Source organism: Amblyomma americanum, chromosome 4 (genome assembly GCF_052857255.1).
Source record: "Amblyomma americanum isolate KBUSLIRL-KWMA chromosome 4, ASM5285725v1, whole genome shotgun sequence".
Lineage (NCBI taxonomy): Eukaryota > Metazoa > Arthropoda > Arachnida > Ixodida > Ixodidae > Amblyomma > Amblyomma americanum.
This window is the reverse complement of record NC_135500.1, coordinates 199254826-199272574: the sequence shown is the minus strand read 5'-3', so window position 1 is coordinate 199272574 and position 17749 is coordinate 199254826. Positions and strand designations below refer to the sequence as shown.

At 44.3% G+C, this 17749-nt stretch overlaps 1 protein-coding gene across 3 annotated transcripts in view; it reads right to left on the bottom strand.

Annotated features, from left to right (window-relative positions):
• The window catches only part of LOC144129019 (uncharacterized), a 37107-nt gene extending 20049 nt beyond the window's left edge, over positions 1-17058 (bottom strand). For 2 of the 3 annotated variants that reach the window (XR_013313854.1, XM_077662888.1), the window contains exons 1-8: positions 16570-17058; positions 16265-16508; positions 13878-13999; positions 13771-13793; positions 7638-11312; positions 7306-7472; positions 5878-6006; positions 1974-2045 (exon numbers count right to left, since the gene is read on the bottom strand). Coding sequence is in view for 2 of the 3 variants with exons in the window: in XM_077662888.1 (XP_077519014.1) it covers positions 1974-2045; positions 5878-6006; positions 7306-7472; positions 7638-11312; positions 13771-13793; positions 13878-13999; positions 16265-16508; positions 16570-16672 (4535 nt within the window). In the remaining variant the exon portion in view is untranslated. The remainder of the gene's footprint in view (positions 1-1973; positions 2046-5877; positions 6007-7305; positions 7473-7637; positions 11313-13770; positions 13794-13877; positions 14000-16264; positions 16509-16569) is intronic. The other variant, XM_077662887.1, reaches the window with a different exon arrangement.
• Between the last annotated feature and the right edge of the window lie 691 nt (positions 17059-17749).

Sequence of the window (17749 nt, the reverse complement as noted above, 5' to 3'; positions counted from 1 at the left end):
TAAACCAATTTTAATACTTGTTATTCGTGACATGGCTTAATTTGAGGGTAAGTTTGAAAAGTGTGTTTTAGAACGGACCAGACATCTCATTGGCACCACTGAATCGAGTGCAACCATGCTAACGTCCAGCTCCATGGCTCATATCTGCTTGAAATACCTACTGTGATTTTGAATGAATTGCTTTCGCAGTACACACACAATGGTAGGCAGGTATTGCATGAAGATCGCGTAAAGGATCTGCAATCTACGTGACAAAATAATTGTAATGGATGAGGAAAAAAATCCGGCAGATGATTTGGCAAACAGGTTTTAAGTGCAACCTGCAATTTCCACGCTATCATGAAATAACGAGCGAAAAATAAAGCATTTCACGTATTTTGCTGCAAAAAAAATGAGGCGAAAAAAACCTGAACTATGGAACTTTCTGCCGAATGACCCGATTTGTCCTCGAATTTGAGCTCATAAAATATAGGCACATTTTTACCTTTGAATTCCCCCCCCCCACAAGAAAAAAAAACAACCTGAAAACGAAGGCCTTACAGATATTATATTTTGCATTCTGTATATATTGTATTTTTAACTAATTACTGAAAAGTAAGGCTCAAACTGTTCAAGCTCAGTAGAACCTCGCTGTTATATTTTTCACAGGACCGCAGGAAATAACATACCAACAGGGAAATGCAGTAGCCGGGAAGTGCACACGAAAAAAAAAAAAAAACTTACCTGCCGTTTTTTCTGTTTTTGTTTTACTTCTGTTAAGGGGAACATGGTTCTCTGGAAAAGGCTTTGTGTTTCTCCGGATCGTTAGCATGCACAAAAAAATACGTAATGCCCTGATATGGCTCTTCGTCTGCCTGAGTAGCTGTTGGTAAAAGGGGGCCGGCCAGGAAGACGGTGCACGGAACAGGCGAAGTTTGGACACGCGTGTGCGCTTTTGCATTATTTTCACGGTGCCCACTTAATTCTACTCAATCCTCATTTATCAGAACCTAGAAATCGTATTTTCAAGCTTCCGATGACAGGGAAAATGCGGATGACAGAAACAAAAGCCTCGGAGCCAAGCCGACAACTGCACCTCATGCAGTGCTGTATGCATGGCTTTGCTGCGTCATAGTTTCGTTTTCGCGCCTTTGGTCGTTTGCACCATGCTGAACGGAAGTGGAGCTACAACACGATTCGTGTCACCGTGAATGTGTTCGAAGTCGGCGTGGCATGCTGAAAGCTGTCAAACACAGTGGAGGCTAAGCGCCGATGGAGTCTTTTTTTTTTTTAATTTTTTTAATTAATTTTGGGGGGAGGGGAAATGGCGCAGTATCTGTCTCATATATCGTTGGACACCTGAACCGCGCCGTAAGGGAAGGGTAAAGGAGGGAGTGAAAGAAGAAAGGAAGAGAGGTGCCGTAGTGGAGGGCTCCGGAATAATTTCGACCACCTGGGGATCTTTAACGTGCGCTGACATCGCACAGCACACAGGCGCCTTAGCGTTTTTACTCCATAAAAACGCAGCCGCCGCGGTCGGGTTCGAACCCGGGAACTCCGGATCAGTAGTCGAGCGCCCTAACCACCCGTTGCCGTTCCGCACACGCTAAATGTGGGCTGTAAAAACGCCAACACAGGGTAAACCACTACTGCAAAGTGACATTCGCGACGTAGCATGCAGGAAAGCTGCCACAGTTGTGACGTAACAGTCGAGCCTGTATTGCATGGGTTTCTATGTTAACTTGAGAGGACTTGCTCACGAAAACGCAGCACCCGGGAACGTAACAGTGGGGTCCTACTGTACTTCTATTTTCTATCCTTTCTGCGAGCTTCTTAATAACAAATAAGTATTTCAAACTAATGCAGAAGTGTTCTAACTTTGGAAACCAGTATCTTAAGTGCAGTCATGATATAGTTTTGTTTATTTTCATTTAACAAATTACGGTGCCTTCAAGACAAGTTTAAACCAAGCCAATACTCAACCAAAATCTTACCGACAGCTGTTGTCGATTTCAATGTCATATCTGTACTTCAGCTGAAACATTACTTGATCAGGAGTCAGTGACCTGTAAAAAATAACATGCATAGTGTCACAGTAGCAAGCTATTCAAAGTGTGTCTAAGTACAGTTTCATTCATGATGATTTAATTACAATACCAACATAGGATCATATACCAGGTGTTTCATAGAAGCCTGCCACTAATTTTTAAAAATAGGTTTTCTGATGTAACATTGCGGCTTTTGCAGCACACTAATACTTGTGTCGGCAGACACCAGAAAACCAGTGAATCATTTTAACCAGTAAGCTGCCTAATTAAATTCCAATAGTTAACTTTTCAACTATTAGAGTTACGTGCCTGGTTGCAATTAGACATTTGTGGATGACTGTTAGTAATAGCCATATCAGTTTTTACAATTCTGAACACTCAATTTCCGTCAGTGCTGTGGCTGGAGAAACTTTAGCCATTTTTCACGCAATTTGAAAATCCTGTACCCGTGGCGAGCAATCACTGCTGCTCGCTGTGCTAGCCAAAGTGTAGCAGTGAAAGTCACATGGCACCTGTGTCACGGAGTGATGCAAACTGATGAACGCCGCTGAGCACTCACAACGTGCGTGCAGTTTTCAAAATGTGCGAGAAATGGCAAAACTTTGTAGAGCCACAACACCAATAAAAATCACATTTTTGAAATGACAGAACACTGATATGGCTTTTCCTAAGAGCCAGCTAACCACTATACATAACTAAGAAAAAGAGTTTAAGTATTCTGCACTTGTTCAACAGCTCCAACATCGTAGCTAGCTGGAAATGCATAAAAATGCATTTCCAGCTAGTGTTTACAGTGCTATGTCCAGCAAAAACCTTTTCCTCATCCACAAAACTTTTCATGTTAGTTAGCACTTCGGTGCTGCCCAGCTTACAAATCCCAGTACAAAGCCACATGCTTCTTCAGTACAGCAGCAGCGTCGATGCAACCAAAACTGCCACATAGCCCACTCACCTTCTTTGCAGCTTCGTTGCAAAAGAACTGCATTGTTTTTATGAAAGAGCTATCACTCTCTGGCTTGAAAAGACACTTCATTGCACTGCTCCAGGCAACACAGCAACATACAGCATACGTCTTCAGTGCAGCTACGATTTTATGGTGACCCTTATGCTAGTGCTGATATGAACGCATACTTGCCACAAGCTTTCTTTCTCTGTGAGCAGCATGGCGAGTGAATACAGAATGGAAGAAGCCAGTTAATGTACTGTCCAGGAGGAAATGACTGCAACAGGCAGAAAAAAACTTCATCATCAACCCAGTTATATCCACTACTGGAAAAGGCATCTTTCAGCTGTGGCCACCCTATCCCTGCAAGCTTTCTAGTCTCGGTTGCTCGCCTGACTCTCTCCCACCCGTGGCATGTTCACCTTTTTCTGGAATCCACTCTGTGACCCTAAGGTATTATAGAATATCTTCCTTTTGCATTGCACACCCTGCCCGTGTCCATTTGCTCTTCTTAAAGGAGCACAGACACCAAATGTTTGTAGGGGTGTGTGAATATTCGACAAATTTGAATATTCGGTTCAATAGTAGAAAATTCGATACTCGATTCATTCTGAATGTTTGGTATTTTAAATCTTGAAGTACAGTAAAAGCTCATTAATTCGAACTTCTTGGGACTGGAAAAAAATATCTGAATTATCTGAAAGTTTGAATTCTCAAATCACTCTGAAAAAACTGACAAGAACCATCTGCATCACAGTTAATTTATTTGGTGAAAGAGTGGGCAATGGTCGCCTGCTTATGAGATTAGAACAATTCGATCATGACTATTCACATTTTCATCAATGCTTCAATGCGTGCACACTGTGGGGCTGTCGTAGCACAACTGCTCCCAAATGGTAAGGGCATTCCCCGCTATCCTTCATAGTGCGAGGCGGTGATGGAGTTCCCTCTCAAGCGGCCGCGTCACGTGTGAGGAGGCTTCACTGCACAAGTCGCGAACAGTAATGCCGAGAAAAAAAAAAAAGTGGGGGGGGGGGTAAACAAAGCCAGCGATGCCCCAATCGGCATTCGAAACGGGTGCCGCTGGGCTTGGTTAGCTGGCTGATGTGCGGCCGACAACCACTGCCGCCGCGGGGTTGGGCGAAGCCAGCGAAGCTTAGAATAGCGAAACTGAAACTACACTTTTCTCGGAAACGAGGTCGTCTGTCATCACGTCTGCCTTTGCATGCTTGTTGGAGGTACGCAGGAGACTGTACAGCAAGCAATTCAGAGTTTAAATAGGGGAATTTCGCCAATCGCTCGCCGTGCCAGTCATAACTGGATACGGCCTCCCGTCTGGAGCCCGTTCGAACTAACCAATGCGAGGCACGTAGCGCGCACGAATTAGTGAACGTCCGGCTCCACAGACTGACACGGGCACCATTGGCACTGGCCTGGACCATACTGGCAGTTCGATTTCATTTCATTTCATTTCATTTTATTACCTTAAAGACCCCTCGCGGGGTATTACATAAGGGGTGGGATTAGCAGAAAAGGCACAAAACAATGCCACTAGTGATCATGAACAAAAAATGTTGTTTAGAGTTGACTTACCAAGCTTTCACTATTCGTCTTAAGTGAATAACATTTCTGAAACACTTGCATCATGTGGTTTCAGTTTAGCATATCTCCTCTGGGATGGCTCCGCAGTGCACGCAAAGCTAATGCCCCGACTTCATGGACACTTCCTAGGCATACGTGCTGCGCATGGAGCACGTGAAAGCACGGCGCCCAGATCTGTACCTGCCAGATGACTGCAGCTGCAGAAGCCACTCTCTTCCATATGAAATTCACTAATCAACCACGTCGGTGCGAGCATGAAGGGGAGCTAGCACGAGACACATGGTAATGGGTGCCCCTTTCCAATGCCTGATGCGGGCTTGCGCTGGGCACGCAGTGCATATGTGCAGCAGGTGTCCATGGAGTCATCGCTTAAAAAGCAACAGCCGCACAATGACGCAATTAACAGACGCAGCTGGGGGTCCCACTGAAAGGTCTCACACCCCATAAATACATCGGCATCGCATACAGATCGACTCCCTCAATTTCCGATAGCAATTTCTGCAGAAAGTTAACACAGCTTAAATGCACTCTCTTTTTTTTTTTCGTGTAACAGCCTTGTGTGTTAGTAAAATACTACACGATTTTGAAAACGCTTATTGTGCCATTCAACCTTTTTTGTTTGTCAGAAATATTCAAAATATTCGCTTCGAATTCATTTCGAACCAAAAAACCACCTTTGAACACTCCTAAATTTTGTTTGTGTGTTTTCTTCGTAATGATGCCTAAAACGTTAGCATGCATGGATTTCAACATGGTATTTGCCTTCGGCTGCTGGATAATTTATAATTGAATGTCTTTTCTCATCTGTTTCGGTTTTGGTTTCAACATCTGAGCGATAGCTATGGTGTCAAACGTCAGTATAGACGACATCAGGCAGGAAAAATATACACAATACACAAATAAACTACAATGTTAAAGCCAGCCTGCTTCAAGAGCCAGAATCACGAGTGAAGAAGCAACGATAATATTGCAGTTTTCTTCGTGGCTCACGTGACCTATGCTGACTTTTGACGTCACAGCCATCGCTCAGCTGTTGATGCCGAAACTGAGACAAGTGATAGAAGAAATTCAATTATAAATTATTTAGCAGTTGTAGGCGAATACCACGTGGTGATTCACATATATTAATGTCTTATGCATCATTACAAAGAAGAAAAGATGCAAATGAAATCAGGTGTCTAATAGTTCTTTAATTTCGGTTAGGACATTGTTATCTTGTGTTTGTTTCCTCGCTCACTGAACTAATGCCGAATGTGACAGAGCAGAAGTGCAAGAAAGAAAAGGTTTCTGGTACTGGCAACCCACCTGCCCCCAAAGACTCCAGGGCAATGCAGTTCCATCGATGCCAGCTTCCACACAATCCAGCGGTAATGGTTGTCCACCCACCCTGGAGCAACCAAGTTCTTGTCCACACCAGGCATCGCAAGAAAGGCCCTATAATGACAAGGAACACTTGGCCACAACTCTACTTCCATTAGACCAGGCTTAGTTTTTCCATAAGTTCCTTTTCAGGAATGCTTCACCACAACTGAATGCTTCAGCAGAAGGTTGCAGCAGTAGTCGTATTCTGATATATTAAATAAAAGGGTAGAAAAGTGAGGAAAACTTTGCTTTTCATGATGCAACAAGTATTGTTCGAGACTTACCTGATTTCAAGGTTTTGCAGCTTGTTAGTATTTTAGGCAGTTTCGGCTGCATTTTCTTTCTACATGACAATCTCGCTGTAGTGACAGCTAGTTTTTACGAGGCTAGTAATTAAGTGGTTGTTCTAGATGCAAGCACTTTCCCCAGACAGATCTCATTCTGTGACTTTTTGGCTGACTTGTGAAAACCCGAAAGCCACAAGCATAACATAAAACAAACACTTCATAATTGGCTACTTTTAGATGATATGGGGGAAGCAAAAGCGCAGCTCTGCATAAGTCATCAATGCGCAAAGGAACAACAGTAGCGTCTTCACACACCGCACCAACCACAAAAATGGAATTTGATGCGGTGCATTTTTGTGCAGTTGGTGAGATTTTGAGAAGTTCTGAAACGAAAGGGCAATAATAATTCTACATTGTGCAGATAAATAGCAACTCAAGTAGTTGCCAAGCTTCACACTGCATGGCTACAGTGTTCGCTATTAAAGGGACTAACAACTGACCAAAACGTGCTGCGAGATTATGGCGAAATGAAAAGATTTGATGAAAAGATGATGAAAAGAGAACGGACTACTTTTTTGTCGTGGAAGAATTCTGCGCGGCGGTCCCGAATGTGGGCGGAGCTTCGCTGCAGACTTAAGTTGTATCCAACTATGGCTTTTGTCACTAGATGGAGCCCATGTTTCCCATTTCTTGGATGAAGTGGAAACAACGGTCCACTAAAGCTTCTGTAGACAAGGCGCATATCACTGTGCCTTAACAGCTTTGGGTATGGGTGTGGAAACTCATATGGATGCTACTCTATACCGAAACTATGTACTACTCTATACCGAAACTATGTATTACTGGCTGATGGGTGAGATTTACATTAGTTTTTGTATATCAAATCTGCTGGCATACAATCGCCGTAGAGCTCGGTGATAAAAAAAATCTCAGTAAAAATTTTCTATAGTGTTTGTAATAAAACTGTTGGGGAATCAAGCACCTTAGACGGTAAGTTTTCCATTGCGTCAGTAAAAACTGGGTGCTTAAAATTCAGTAGTCAGTCCTTTTAAAGAATTTAGGGTAATGGATTGTCAAAGATTACCGGCAGAATTCATCTCTTCCCAACATCACTTCTGTAGATGCTAGCTGCATAGTGGCGCCATCTCCCAATATCACAAGGCCATCAGAGGACGAGATGTGGAACACAAAGTCAGCTGCATTTTCTGAATTGACCAAAGCTGTTGAATCCAACACACCACATCTTCTCAGCTGAAAAAAAAAAAGAATTAAGTTCAGTTTTGTCCATTCTTTCACCACGTGTTTCACAGATTTATTTCGATATACACAACTATAGCAAGGATATGCAAAGCATGCTTTCCCATTACTAACCAATCCCATATAATGTTTAAGATAACAAGCTACACACAGGCTCACCTCTTCCAGAGTGTAAAACTTGGGGCACTGGCCATGCAGTGCATCTCTGAGGGACAGTCGCGGAGCCTTCGTGACCTTACGCAGGATCCACAGTTTGCCTGGTTGAACTGCCTTCTTCTGAAACAAAGTTCGTGGACCAGCTGCGGCCTTTGTAGCCGCCAATGGTGTCTGAGTCTTGCTCGAAATAACTGCCTTGAATGGGGTAACAAAGCTTGGCGTCTTGACCACAGGCTTCAGCTTTGAAGAAAACATGGGAGATCCAACATGTCCAAGTCTGCTCAAACCAGACGCCGGGGTGCTCCTATCCGAGGCGTGAAATGCCAAAGGATTAGTAGGCGTGTTGTGCTTTGATTCTTGCTTCAAGACCTGCCTTGATTCAAGCACTTTCTGCCCTTTCTCGACACAGAACACTGATGGTGTATTGCCACAACCAGATGGCCTTTGAACACATTCAGCACCGTTTTGAACGTCTTCTCCACTATCAGGAGGAGGAACATTTCTCTCGGAAGTACAAAAGTCTAAAGAAGAGGTGTTGTTGCACCCAGCATTAAGCATGCTTTTAGCATTCGCCAGTGAATTTTTTGAAACAGATACCGCTTTTCCTGATCCTGTTAAGAAGCCAGTAGACACTTCATCAACATTTTCTAAATTTGCAGCCTTTACAGAAGAGCCCTTCTCTCCGGAGTGGCTCCCTACAAAAACAGACGACAGTTGGTCACCTGTTTCACTGAGAAGTGCCTCCACTTTTTTCAGTGAGTCAGCTGAAACCTTCAATGGTCTTCCAGACCCAGTTGTGAAAGATGTGGGGACAACCTTCTGCAGGAATTCCTCAGATTTGTCAACGGTGGCTTCAGAGAGAAGCTGACGGGCATGATTCAGGCCTTCTTCTTGTATGTAGACCGTCTTGCCTCCTGCTGTGATGAAGCCAGATGCAACTGAGCCATGCTGTTCCTTTGACTTTGCTAACGAGTCAACTGAGGCATTCACAACCTTCCCCGTACCAGTTGTAAAGGATGTGGGCACAGCCATACCCGGTAGATGCACTTTGGGAGGTGCAGTCACACCTTTCGAGAGAACTTGGTGAGCGCGGTTGAGGGCTTCTTCTTGTATATACACAGATTTGCCTCCAGCTGTCATAAAGCCTGATGTCATTGCACCAGGCTGAACTTTTGACCTGTCCTGTGAGTCAACTAAGCTTGTTTTCATCTCTCCAGCATCAGTGGTGAGCTCAGCCGGTACACTGTTCACCATTGATTCTTCACAGGAAGCTTCAGAAAAAAGCTGCCGTGCACGGCTCAGGCCTTCTTCCTGTATGTAGACAGGTTTGCCTCCTGCTGTCATAAAGCCAGATGTCAATGGGCTGTGGTGCTCTCCTGGCTTCGGTAATGAGTTAACGGATACATTCACCATCTTTCCAGTGCCAGTTGCAAAGGATGTGGTTACAGTCTCATCTCGCAAGCCTGTTTGGGTCACTTCAGCAGAAACTTCAGACAGAACCTGTTGAGCACGGCTGAGGGCTGCTTCTTTAATGAACACAGGTTTCCCTCCAGCTGTCATAAAGCCTGCTGTGACTGTGCCAGACTGCATTTTTGGCTTCTTCAGTAAGGAAACTGAGTCGTTCATCTTTCCAGCGCCAGTCGAAAGTACTGGAGGCACAGTGTTCACCTGTGATTCTTCACAAGGGCCGTTTGGGCCAGTTTCAGAAAAAAGCTGCCGTGCACAGCTCAGGCCTTCTTCCTGTATGTAGACAGGTTTGCCTCCTGCTGTCATAAAGCCAGATGTCAATGGGCTGTGATGCTCTCCTGGCTTCGGTAATGAGTTAACGGATACATTCACCATCTTTCCAGTGGCAGTTGCGAAGGATGTGGTTACGGTCTCATCTCGCAAACCTGTTTGGGTCACATCAGCAGAAACTTCAGACAGAACCCGTTGAGCACGGCTGAGGGCTGCTTCTTGAATGAACACAGGTTTCCCTCCAGCTGTCATAAAGCCTGCTGTGACTGTGCCAGGCTGCATTTTTGGCTTCTTCAATGGGTAAACTGAGTCGTTCATCATCTTTCCAGCACCAGTCAAAAGTACTGGAGGCACAGTGTTAACTCGTGATTCTTCACAAGAGCCGTTTGGGCTAGCTTCAGAAAATAGCTGCCGCGCACGGTTCAGACCCTCTTCCTGAATGTAGACAGGCTTGCCTGTAGCTGTTGTGAACCCAGACATAAACGTGCTCTGGTCTGGACATGTGTGGCCTGACTGGGCCCTGGGTGCTCTGTTACTGCCAAACTCAACAGAAGATGAATCCCGAGTAGCTTCAACATTGACGGCTACATTGAGCCCTTCTGCCCTCACGCAGCGGCGAGCTGTATTACATCCGTTTTCGGCACATTTAAAATGATGGACATCAACCTGCTTGTGGCTTTGCACAGTTAATCCTTCGCCAAACTTTGGGGCTTCTACTAGACTTGCCACCTCATTGCCTACAGCATCCAACTTTGATAGTGACTGTAAGCTTCTACATCCGTTGTGCTCCACTGTGCTGCTTCCAAAGCCTGTTGGCTGTTGTTCAACCTTTGTAGTACCTCTTAAAGCTTGATCAGCAGTTGAAAGCTCTTCCTTTGCAGCAGCGAGGGATGACTCTAGCACTGCAACTGGTTTTTCAGACCTAGTTTCAAAGTCAGTCGAAATCACGCAATCTCCTACAGCAATGTCTGCACTGCAAAGCTTCCCAACTACACTCAAAGGTTGGAAAACTTCAATTTCTTTCTTGAATGGTGCTTGACTGCTGCTGTGACAGATGTCAAGGTATGCTGGAAGTTGGTGTGTAACTGAAGCTCGTTTCTTCTCTGGTCTCTGTGAACTGCCTTCACTCCCAGTACTGCCAATGTTACAGTCAGACCGAGCTTCACTTTCAGAGGAAATGCACTGTGTGAACCCATCAGATGCCTCTATGCAAGCAATTGTGCTTTCAGCTACCTCAAACATCTGGGTGAGCGAAAGGTCAGGCCTTCCAGGACCACCGTCACTTTTGTCTTCAGAAAATGAGAAGTCCTTTGATGTGCTACCGGAAGGCTCGCTGTGTGAGCTGGAATGTGTCACCACTGGGCTGTGAAGTGCTGTCACAGCAGGTGGCATGGCTAGGACTTTTAAAGCTGTTATGCTTTCTTTCCTCAGAACAGGTCTAAAGCAGTTGCTTGTCTGGCACAATACAGGGGCTAGGAATGTTGTGGCATCCATTTTAGGAGCAGGACTACGGGTTTCCACTACTGTGAGCTTAGCCTTTTGACAAGCAGCTTCATCAAACGACATAAAACGTTCATCTTTTCCCATGTCAGCATCGCCATGGAATAGCTGCGCATCACCATGGTTGAGACATCTTTCAGCTCTTGCTTTCAAAGTTCCATGGCCTGTTGAACTTGATGAATGCCGCGAGCCTGCTTTTGAAGTGTCAAAAGAGTCTTCAAGAGAGGGCTTGGATTCTGCTTCAGTGCCTAAGTACTCGTCAGACTTGGCGACAGAGACAGATGAAGTCTCTTTTCTCGGGCTCTGAGAGACGAGTGCAGGTTTTTCCTCTCTGTCAGACAGAACATCTTTGAACTCCTCGTCTTCCAATACATCTTCGCCTTCAAATGATACACTTTGCTTGTTCTTTCCTGGCAGATGAAACAAGTTCCTTGGAGCAAACTGTCAGTGCAGAAAGAGAAAAAAAGGTATGAGTAAATGATTATGTTGGGAGACTGAAGCTTACCACAATGCTATGATCTCTAATAAGGCTTTTCCTATTCAATGCAGTTTTTATGCAAATTAATGAACATATAGGCAGTCCCACCTGAACTCCACTAAAACTAAAAAATTTGGAGGGGACACTTCAGCTCCGCCGTGGTGCAGCGGTTAAGCGATGCGCCATTGCACTGCAAAGGCAGGCGCTGCCACCGGTGGGGCTTGTGTGACCCAGATTGCTCTTGCCGAGCAACCTCTAGTGACCAGTCATTAATTTGACTTCCACATGCCACAGTGCACAGTTTGCTCACAATCTGGTGGGCAGGTTGTAATGATGTAAGTAACATCCATGAACATGCAATTTCCGCCATTCGTTTAGAGATCCCACAGATTATTTTTTTTTTTCGAATATTGGTGACATTCACTTAGGGCAACCTTTATATGCACAACCAAAAACTTCTAGATGAACACAACATTGACCCGCTCAAAGTAAAGTAAAGTTGATGCTTGCTGCAATAGATCCGGATAAAACGGACAGCCAGATAAAATGGACAATATGGCTAATTTTGTTTGGTCACCGCACATTTAAATCCAAAATGCTTCAGTTTTAACTTTACACCAGACCATTCTTTACACTGAACTAAATTTGTGGTAAAATTTGATCCAGTACACTTTAACAATGGACATTTGTGTTGAGTTCCAACTTGTCATCAAGTAATACTTCACAGTGATGTCCTCCTCCCTGTCGAGCACCATTACACCCATTCTAGGCTCTGGCAGCTGCGCATTAGCCCCAGAATGCTACATCAGCTCTGCAGCAGGTGTTGTGCATGCAGTTAGGGCTGCGTGCAGAACCAGGCTAGTGGAACACCTGTTGTTTGATATGGAACATGAACAGGAAACTAAGATTGATGTTGCCTTCCCAGCGTAGGTGTTGTCTGCAGTAAGAGAACAACTGGAAAGTAACATTATTAGGAACTGCTTCAAGAAAGCTGGATTTTGGAAGACGACAGACACTGCAGAAGCTGCAACAGATGAGGATGCAGGCTTGCCTAACGTTTGGTCACTGGTGAGAGGTTCTTTTGGAGCAGGCTATTTTTCTGAATTTGTCAGTTCTGACGATGCCGTTGTGGACAACAAAGAGCTCACAGACCAGCACACTGTCATCATCATCAGCATGGCTACAATTACAGCAGGACAAAGGCCTCTCTTATATCTCTGCAATTAGCCCTGCCCTGTGGCAGCTGCGGCCACCTTATCCCCGCAAACTTCATAATCTCATCCGTCCACACAACTTCCTGTCGCTCACTGCTATGCTTGCCTTCTCTTGGAATCAAGTTTATTATGCTTGACGACCACCGGTAATTTTCTCTTTGCATCACATGCCCGTTTTTCCTTCTTGAAATCGACTAGAATGTCATTGTAACCAGGACATTGTAACCAACATCAAAAGCCCATCACAGTCTGTGTCAGACGAAGACAGCACAAATGATGAAGGTGGCCGTGCACAGAGTGAGTTCCTGGTTAAGCTTAGCTTGCATGACGTCATTGAACACATAGAAGCTGTCAAGGAATGTTTCCAGCAGCAGCAAACAACTGCACTATTGAAGTTCTACAGCTAGTAGGAATGTAGCAGAAGGTTACTGTAGTTTTTCTGAAACACCATTACTGTTAGAAGTGGTAAAAAACAAATTTTTTTTAAGGTTTTTGCAAAAGATTCATTTTTGTTGCAAGAGATATCGCACGAACCCATTCAGCACATTTATACAAGCAAAGGACTCCAGAGCTGAAAGGCCACTGTTCTGATGATTGTCTGTAACTACGCACCAGAAATGCGATGCAAAGTTGCTCCCAGTTAATTTAAATACTATGACAGGCCTTTCCAAATAAAGAAATAAAGTTGCAAAATTGCATACAAAAGGTTTTTCTTTGTGTGTGTTCTTCCTGTTCTTTCGTATAAAGTGCACTCTGGATAGAACGGACTTGTTTTTCTGGATTATACGAGTCCGTTGTAACAAGCTTCGGCTGCGTATCATACCTGACAAGTATATAAGCCCAAATGAATTAACAGGAGCCGCTTATGTATTCAAAGCACAGTTCACTGAGCGCAAAGCAATAAGGCACGCTTTATGATAGCTGAGAAATGCAGTATAGTGTGAAATGATTTTAAATGCTTGAAATAAATCCATTACTTCAAAGACAGCATCAAAGTATACTAAGAGTGATGACATAACTGTATGAAAGAAATCTCTGGCCAAAGGAAATGGCTGGAACAACAAACAAAATGCCTTGTACTGGAACCTTGTCGACATCAAAGGTCGTAAAAAGTTGTTCACTAGGGTAACTTTTTGAGCAGCTAGCCTTACTACTGACTACCATCTAATGCTTGTGGGAGTAACAGTACAACACTAATCACACTTACTACTTTCCCGTCTTGTTGGCACCCTGAAAAGAAAAATGCATGCACATCAGTGCTTTGATCCAGAGTTTGGCTGTAGCAAACTTTAGAGAAATCAAATTTTAACATACGACTGCTTCTGTGTGGTGGTGTCTCCAATGACGGAGACCATAGTGGGCTGGGAGTGGTTGTGTTTACCCCAAGACTTTGTGGGAACGTTTTTGGCACACCTGGGGTCTTGAAAACGTTTGCCCTGCAAATACATTTTTTTAACTGCCTTTATAACTCTGTATCCATCTCCTTAAAAGGGCTCTGAAGCACCTTCTGAAGAGAGCACATTAACTCGCTCAATCACTACACATTGTGTCATCATGAACACTTGAGCCATATACCATATAACACACTTCTACATGCAGCAGGGTGTCCACAATCGCGAGAAGAAGTTGTAGAGCCCTTTCTGGCGACTTTTTAATGTTAGCATGCCCCTGCGTAAGCCAGTCAAAAGATGGCTATTGGTTAGATTCTTTCAGACGTCAGTCTGCTACCACGGCCACAGTCAGTCAGCCTTGTTGTTCTGGCAGTTCAGGAAGCACCTCCCCAGGGGAATTCCCACGTGCGTCGGCTGTGGAGACGGTGAAGAAACGCCGACCTTTCATCAAGCAAAAAGTGATGAGAGGAGAAGGGAAGGTGCAGAGACGCTTAAATTCAAATTTTCACTACAAACAATTCCGTTCCAACAAACACAAAGCGAACAAGGAAGGGGAAAGCTTCGGGGTGTTTGTCAACGTTTTGACAAGAGGACTTGTCTACGTCTGGGTCAGTGTTCATCGTTGGTGGGGTTTAAATAGGGCCTTCCTCCGAGACTACTCCGAGACTAAGACAACTCCTCATGTTGGAACGTTGTCAAGAACCCTGAGGCTTTCCCCTCCCTTGTTCACTTTGTGTGTGCCAAGAAACCAACTGCCTGTCCTCTCTCTACCATAAACTTCAGTTTCTACAGAGTGCATTAAAAAAATTCTGGCTGGAGGATATTCATGAAGTGGCATCATCCCAAGCATACTACAACTTTACTGAGAGCCCCTTTCAGAGGTCCTTTAAACTGTGACATGCTGAAATAATACACAATCAGCAGTATCTTGAAATAAAATAATACTAACACTGCGCTGCTACAAGGCTTGCAGCATCACAACGTAGCCAGCAAGGCAACAAGAAAAAATTAAGCGCACTAAAATACTTAATTTGTTTCACTCTAAAAATACTGCAATTCCAAACTGACACTGGCACTTCGTATAATTTTAAGAGTGCAGACGTAAAATTTTACTCTGACAGGATTTTAAATAAGGCAGCAATGCATAAAATGTAATTACCCATTGGTTCCAACTAGACATAAGAAAAACTAGGAGACCATTTTGTTTCAGCATGATAAGCTACAGCGTGGTGTGCTACACACACATAAAGAAACAAAACTGTAACAGGCGAGCAGGTCATAAATGCTAAGTATGAAAACCCAATCAGCTTGACAGTGATGAGTCTTCTGTGAAAAATAAATGTACACAATGATGTCAACACGTCCCAGTCAGCCTCTAAAAGCGCTCAAACTGGTGACACCCTGCTAGCCTGAAGGTGATCCAGATCTCCACTCCATTTTTGAACACTGGTGGTATGAACTTTTAGATCTGCTACTATAAGTGATCCCAAAGCCATCTGTAACTGCAGTACAAGCCCTGACCCTCTTTACATTTTAGAGCTTACAATGTTATAATAATGCTAAAATAGACTATCTTCTATAAGTTTGTCATGCTTCAACAAAGTCTATTCTGCCATAGTTCTCGTTGACTCAGGCTATGTAGGAATCGTTAAACACAGTAGGCTATAGAGTATTAAACGGGACTGCACTCCTTTCAGGGGCTTCTTAGAAGTCATACAGTACTAAAAGTCCGTAATAATTATCAGGTAATAAGATAGGTGTGCTACCTTCTGTTTAATGGTGAGTTAAAAAAAAAAGAAGAAATCAAGCAATGAAAATAAGTAAGTATCTGGTTACCAAGGCTATGCCATACTTTAGTGCCATACTTTCAGGCTATCCCATACTTTCAATTTGCCTAGTATGCTTCCATCTAAACTGGTAGGAAAAAAAAAAAGGTTTCTCAGAAGATCACTGCAGGCTAAGCACTCTCCTTACCCAAGAATAGAAATACAGCAATTGAATGCAACGTGACAGGTTCTAGACTACAGAAAAAGGACGCATTGAAACTTTTTAAAACAGTTTCCCGAATTAAATTTAACTAAGGCAAGCACACACTACCTCCTTTTTGAGCTGCTGCGTTGCAAGCGGCAGTATATGCGACAACTTTTAAAACGAAGCCTGTCAAAAATAATGGCTCCCTCTGTCAGCACTGCTGTGAAATAAAAAAAATGTTTATATTTGAATATTTGGTCGACTAAAACTTAATTATGATAGATCTAATGCCACCTAGGCAGGTGGCACGCTCATATCACGCACGCTCAAGAAACTCACGCAGCTGGCGAAGGTAATAGAGGCGTCCACTCCAGCAGGCTGGTATTAAGCTGGCAGGTGGAGGCAGAGGCCGGTGTGAGCACGGCAGACTTTGGCGACCCAACTTTGTCGCGTAACGAGCACGGTGATGCTAGCGGGGTAGACGGGTGCGAAGAGACGCTTCCACTGCTTTGAAAATCACTGCACTCTGAGATTTGGGAAGATATCTCCTTGCTGAACCAGTCCTTGTCGATTGGGCCCAAATCTGCAAATGACGAGTATTGATGTTGACACTCCACCTAGTGTGCATAAAACGTTTGTCCTACCTTTCGAAGTGTTGGAAACAAACGCCTCAAATAAAGATACGTGGGTGTCATCGTCGTCGTACATATAAAACCGTGCTTCGTTTCGAAGTTCATCGAGGCTCATTTCTGCGGTGAACGTATTTTGATATCGCGCATTCAGAGCTCAAAAATAACTATGTCGTCAAAGCGTATCTTGCAAAAAGCAATGACAGATAGTCTGGAGGTCATTTCTGAAGCAAAGCTTCTCGGTCCTGACGCAGAATTGTCACATGTGCCCTGGCCGAAAATCCAGAAGCGCAGAGCTGTGCGAGTCAAGCCATTAACTGAAATGAAAACGAGAGCAATCGCGTCACCGATAAAAAACACAAATGTTAATTAGTACCGAGCACCACAATCAAATCAATCAAATCAAAGCGACTATATACTTCGAAAACAAAGCGACGCCACAGCTAACAACACAGCCCGGCAAGTTAAAGCGCGCCAAAGCAGCCGAAAAACTGCCGAGGGGATGGTGATGACGATGGTGCCGATACGTTACCGATGTCCTTTGTAAGGATCCGTCACTGCTCGAACTAGAGGGGAATAAAGAGAAAGAAAGGAATGCCTATTGAACGCTATGCCCACTTCTGTGCACAGAGCTGTGGTTCTGAAAAAAAAAAAGCCTTTACTTTTCGCCTGTAGTATGCCTACAGTTCCAGTTCGCTCCCACCAGCGTCATATAAATCTCATTCTCTCTATCAAGTTCTTCAGTAAAGATGTTTATTCCTCCTCCTCATGCCGTGAATAATAATTAATAATTGATTTTTGGGGAAAGAAAATGGCGCAGTATCAGAGGACACCTGAACCGCGCCGTAAGGGAATTCGGATAAAGGAGGGAGTGAAAGGAGAAAGAGGTGCTGTAGTGGAGGGCTCCGGAATAATTTCGACCACCTGGGGATCTTTAACGTGCACTGAAATCGCACAGCACACAGGCGCCTTAGCGTTTTGCCTCGCCATAAAACGCAGCCGCCGCGCGGTCAGGTTTGAACCCGGGAACTCCGGACCAGTGGTCGAGCGCCTTATAACCACTGAGCCACCGCGGCAGGTTCATGCCGTGAGGAAATGGAGCAGTATCTGTCTCACATCCCGGCTGACACCTGAACTGCGCCGTAAGAGAAGGGATAAAGGAGGGACTGAGTAAGAAAGGAAGAAAGAGGTGCCA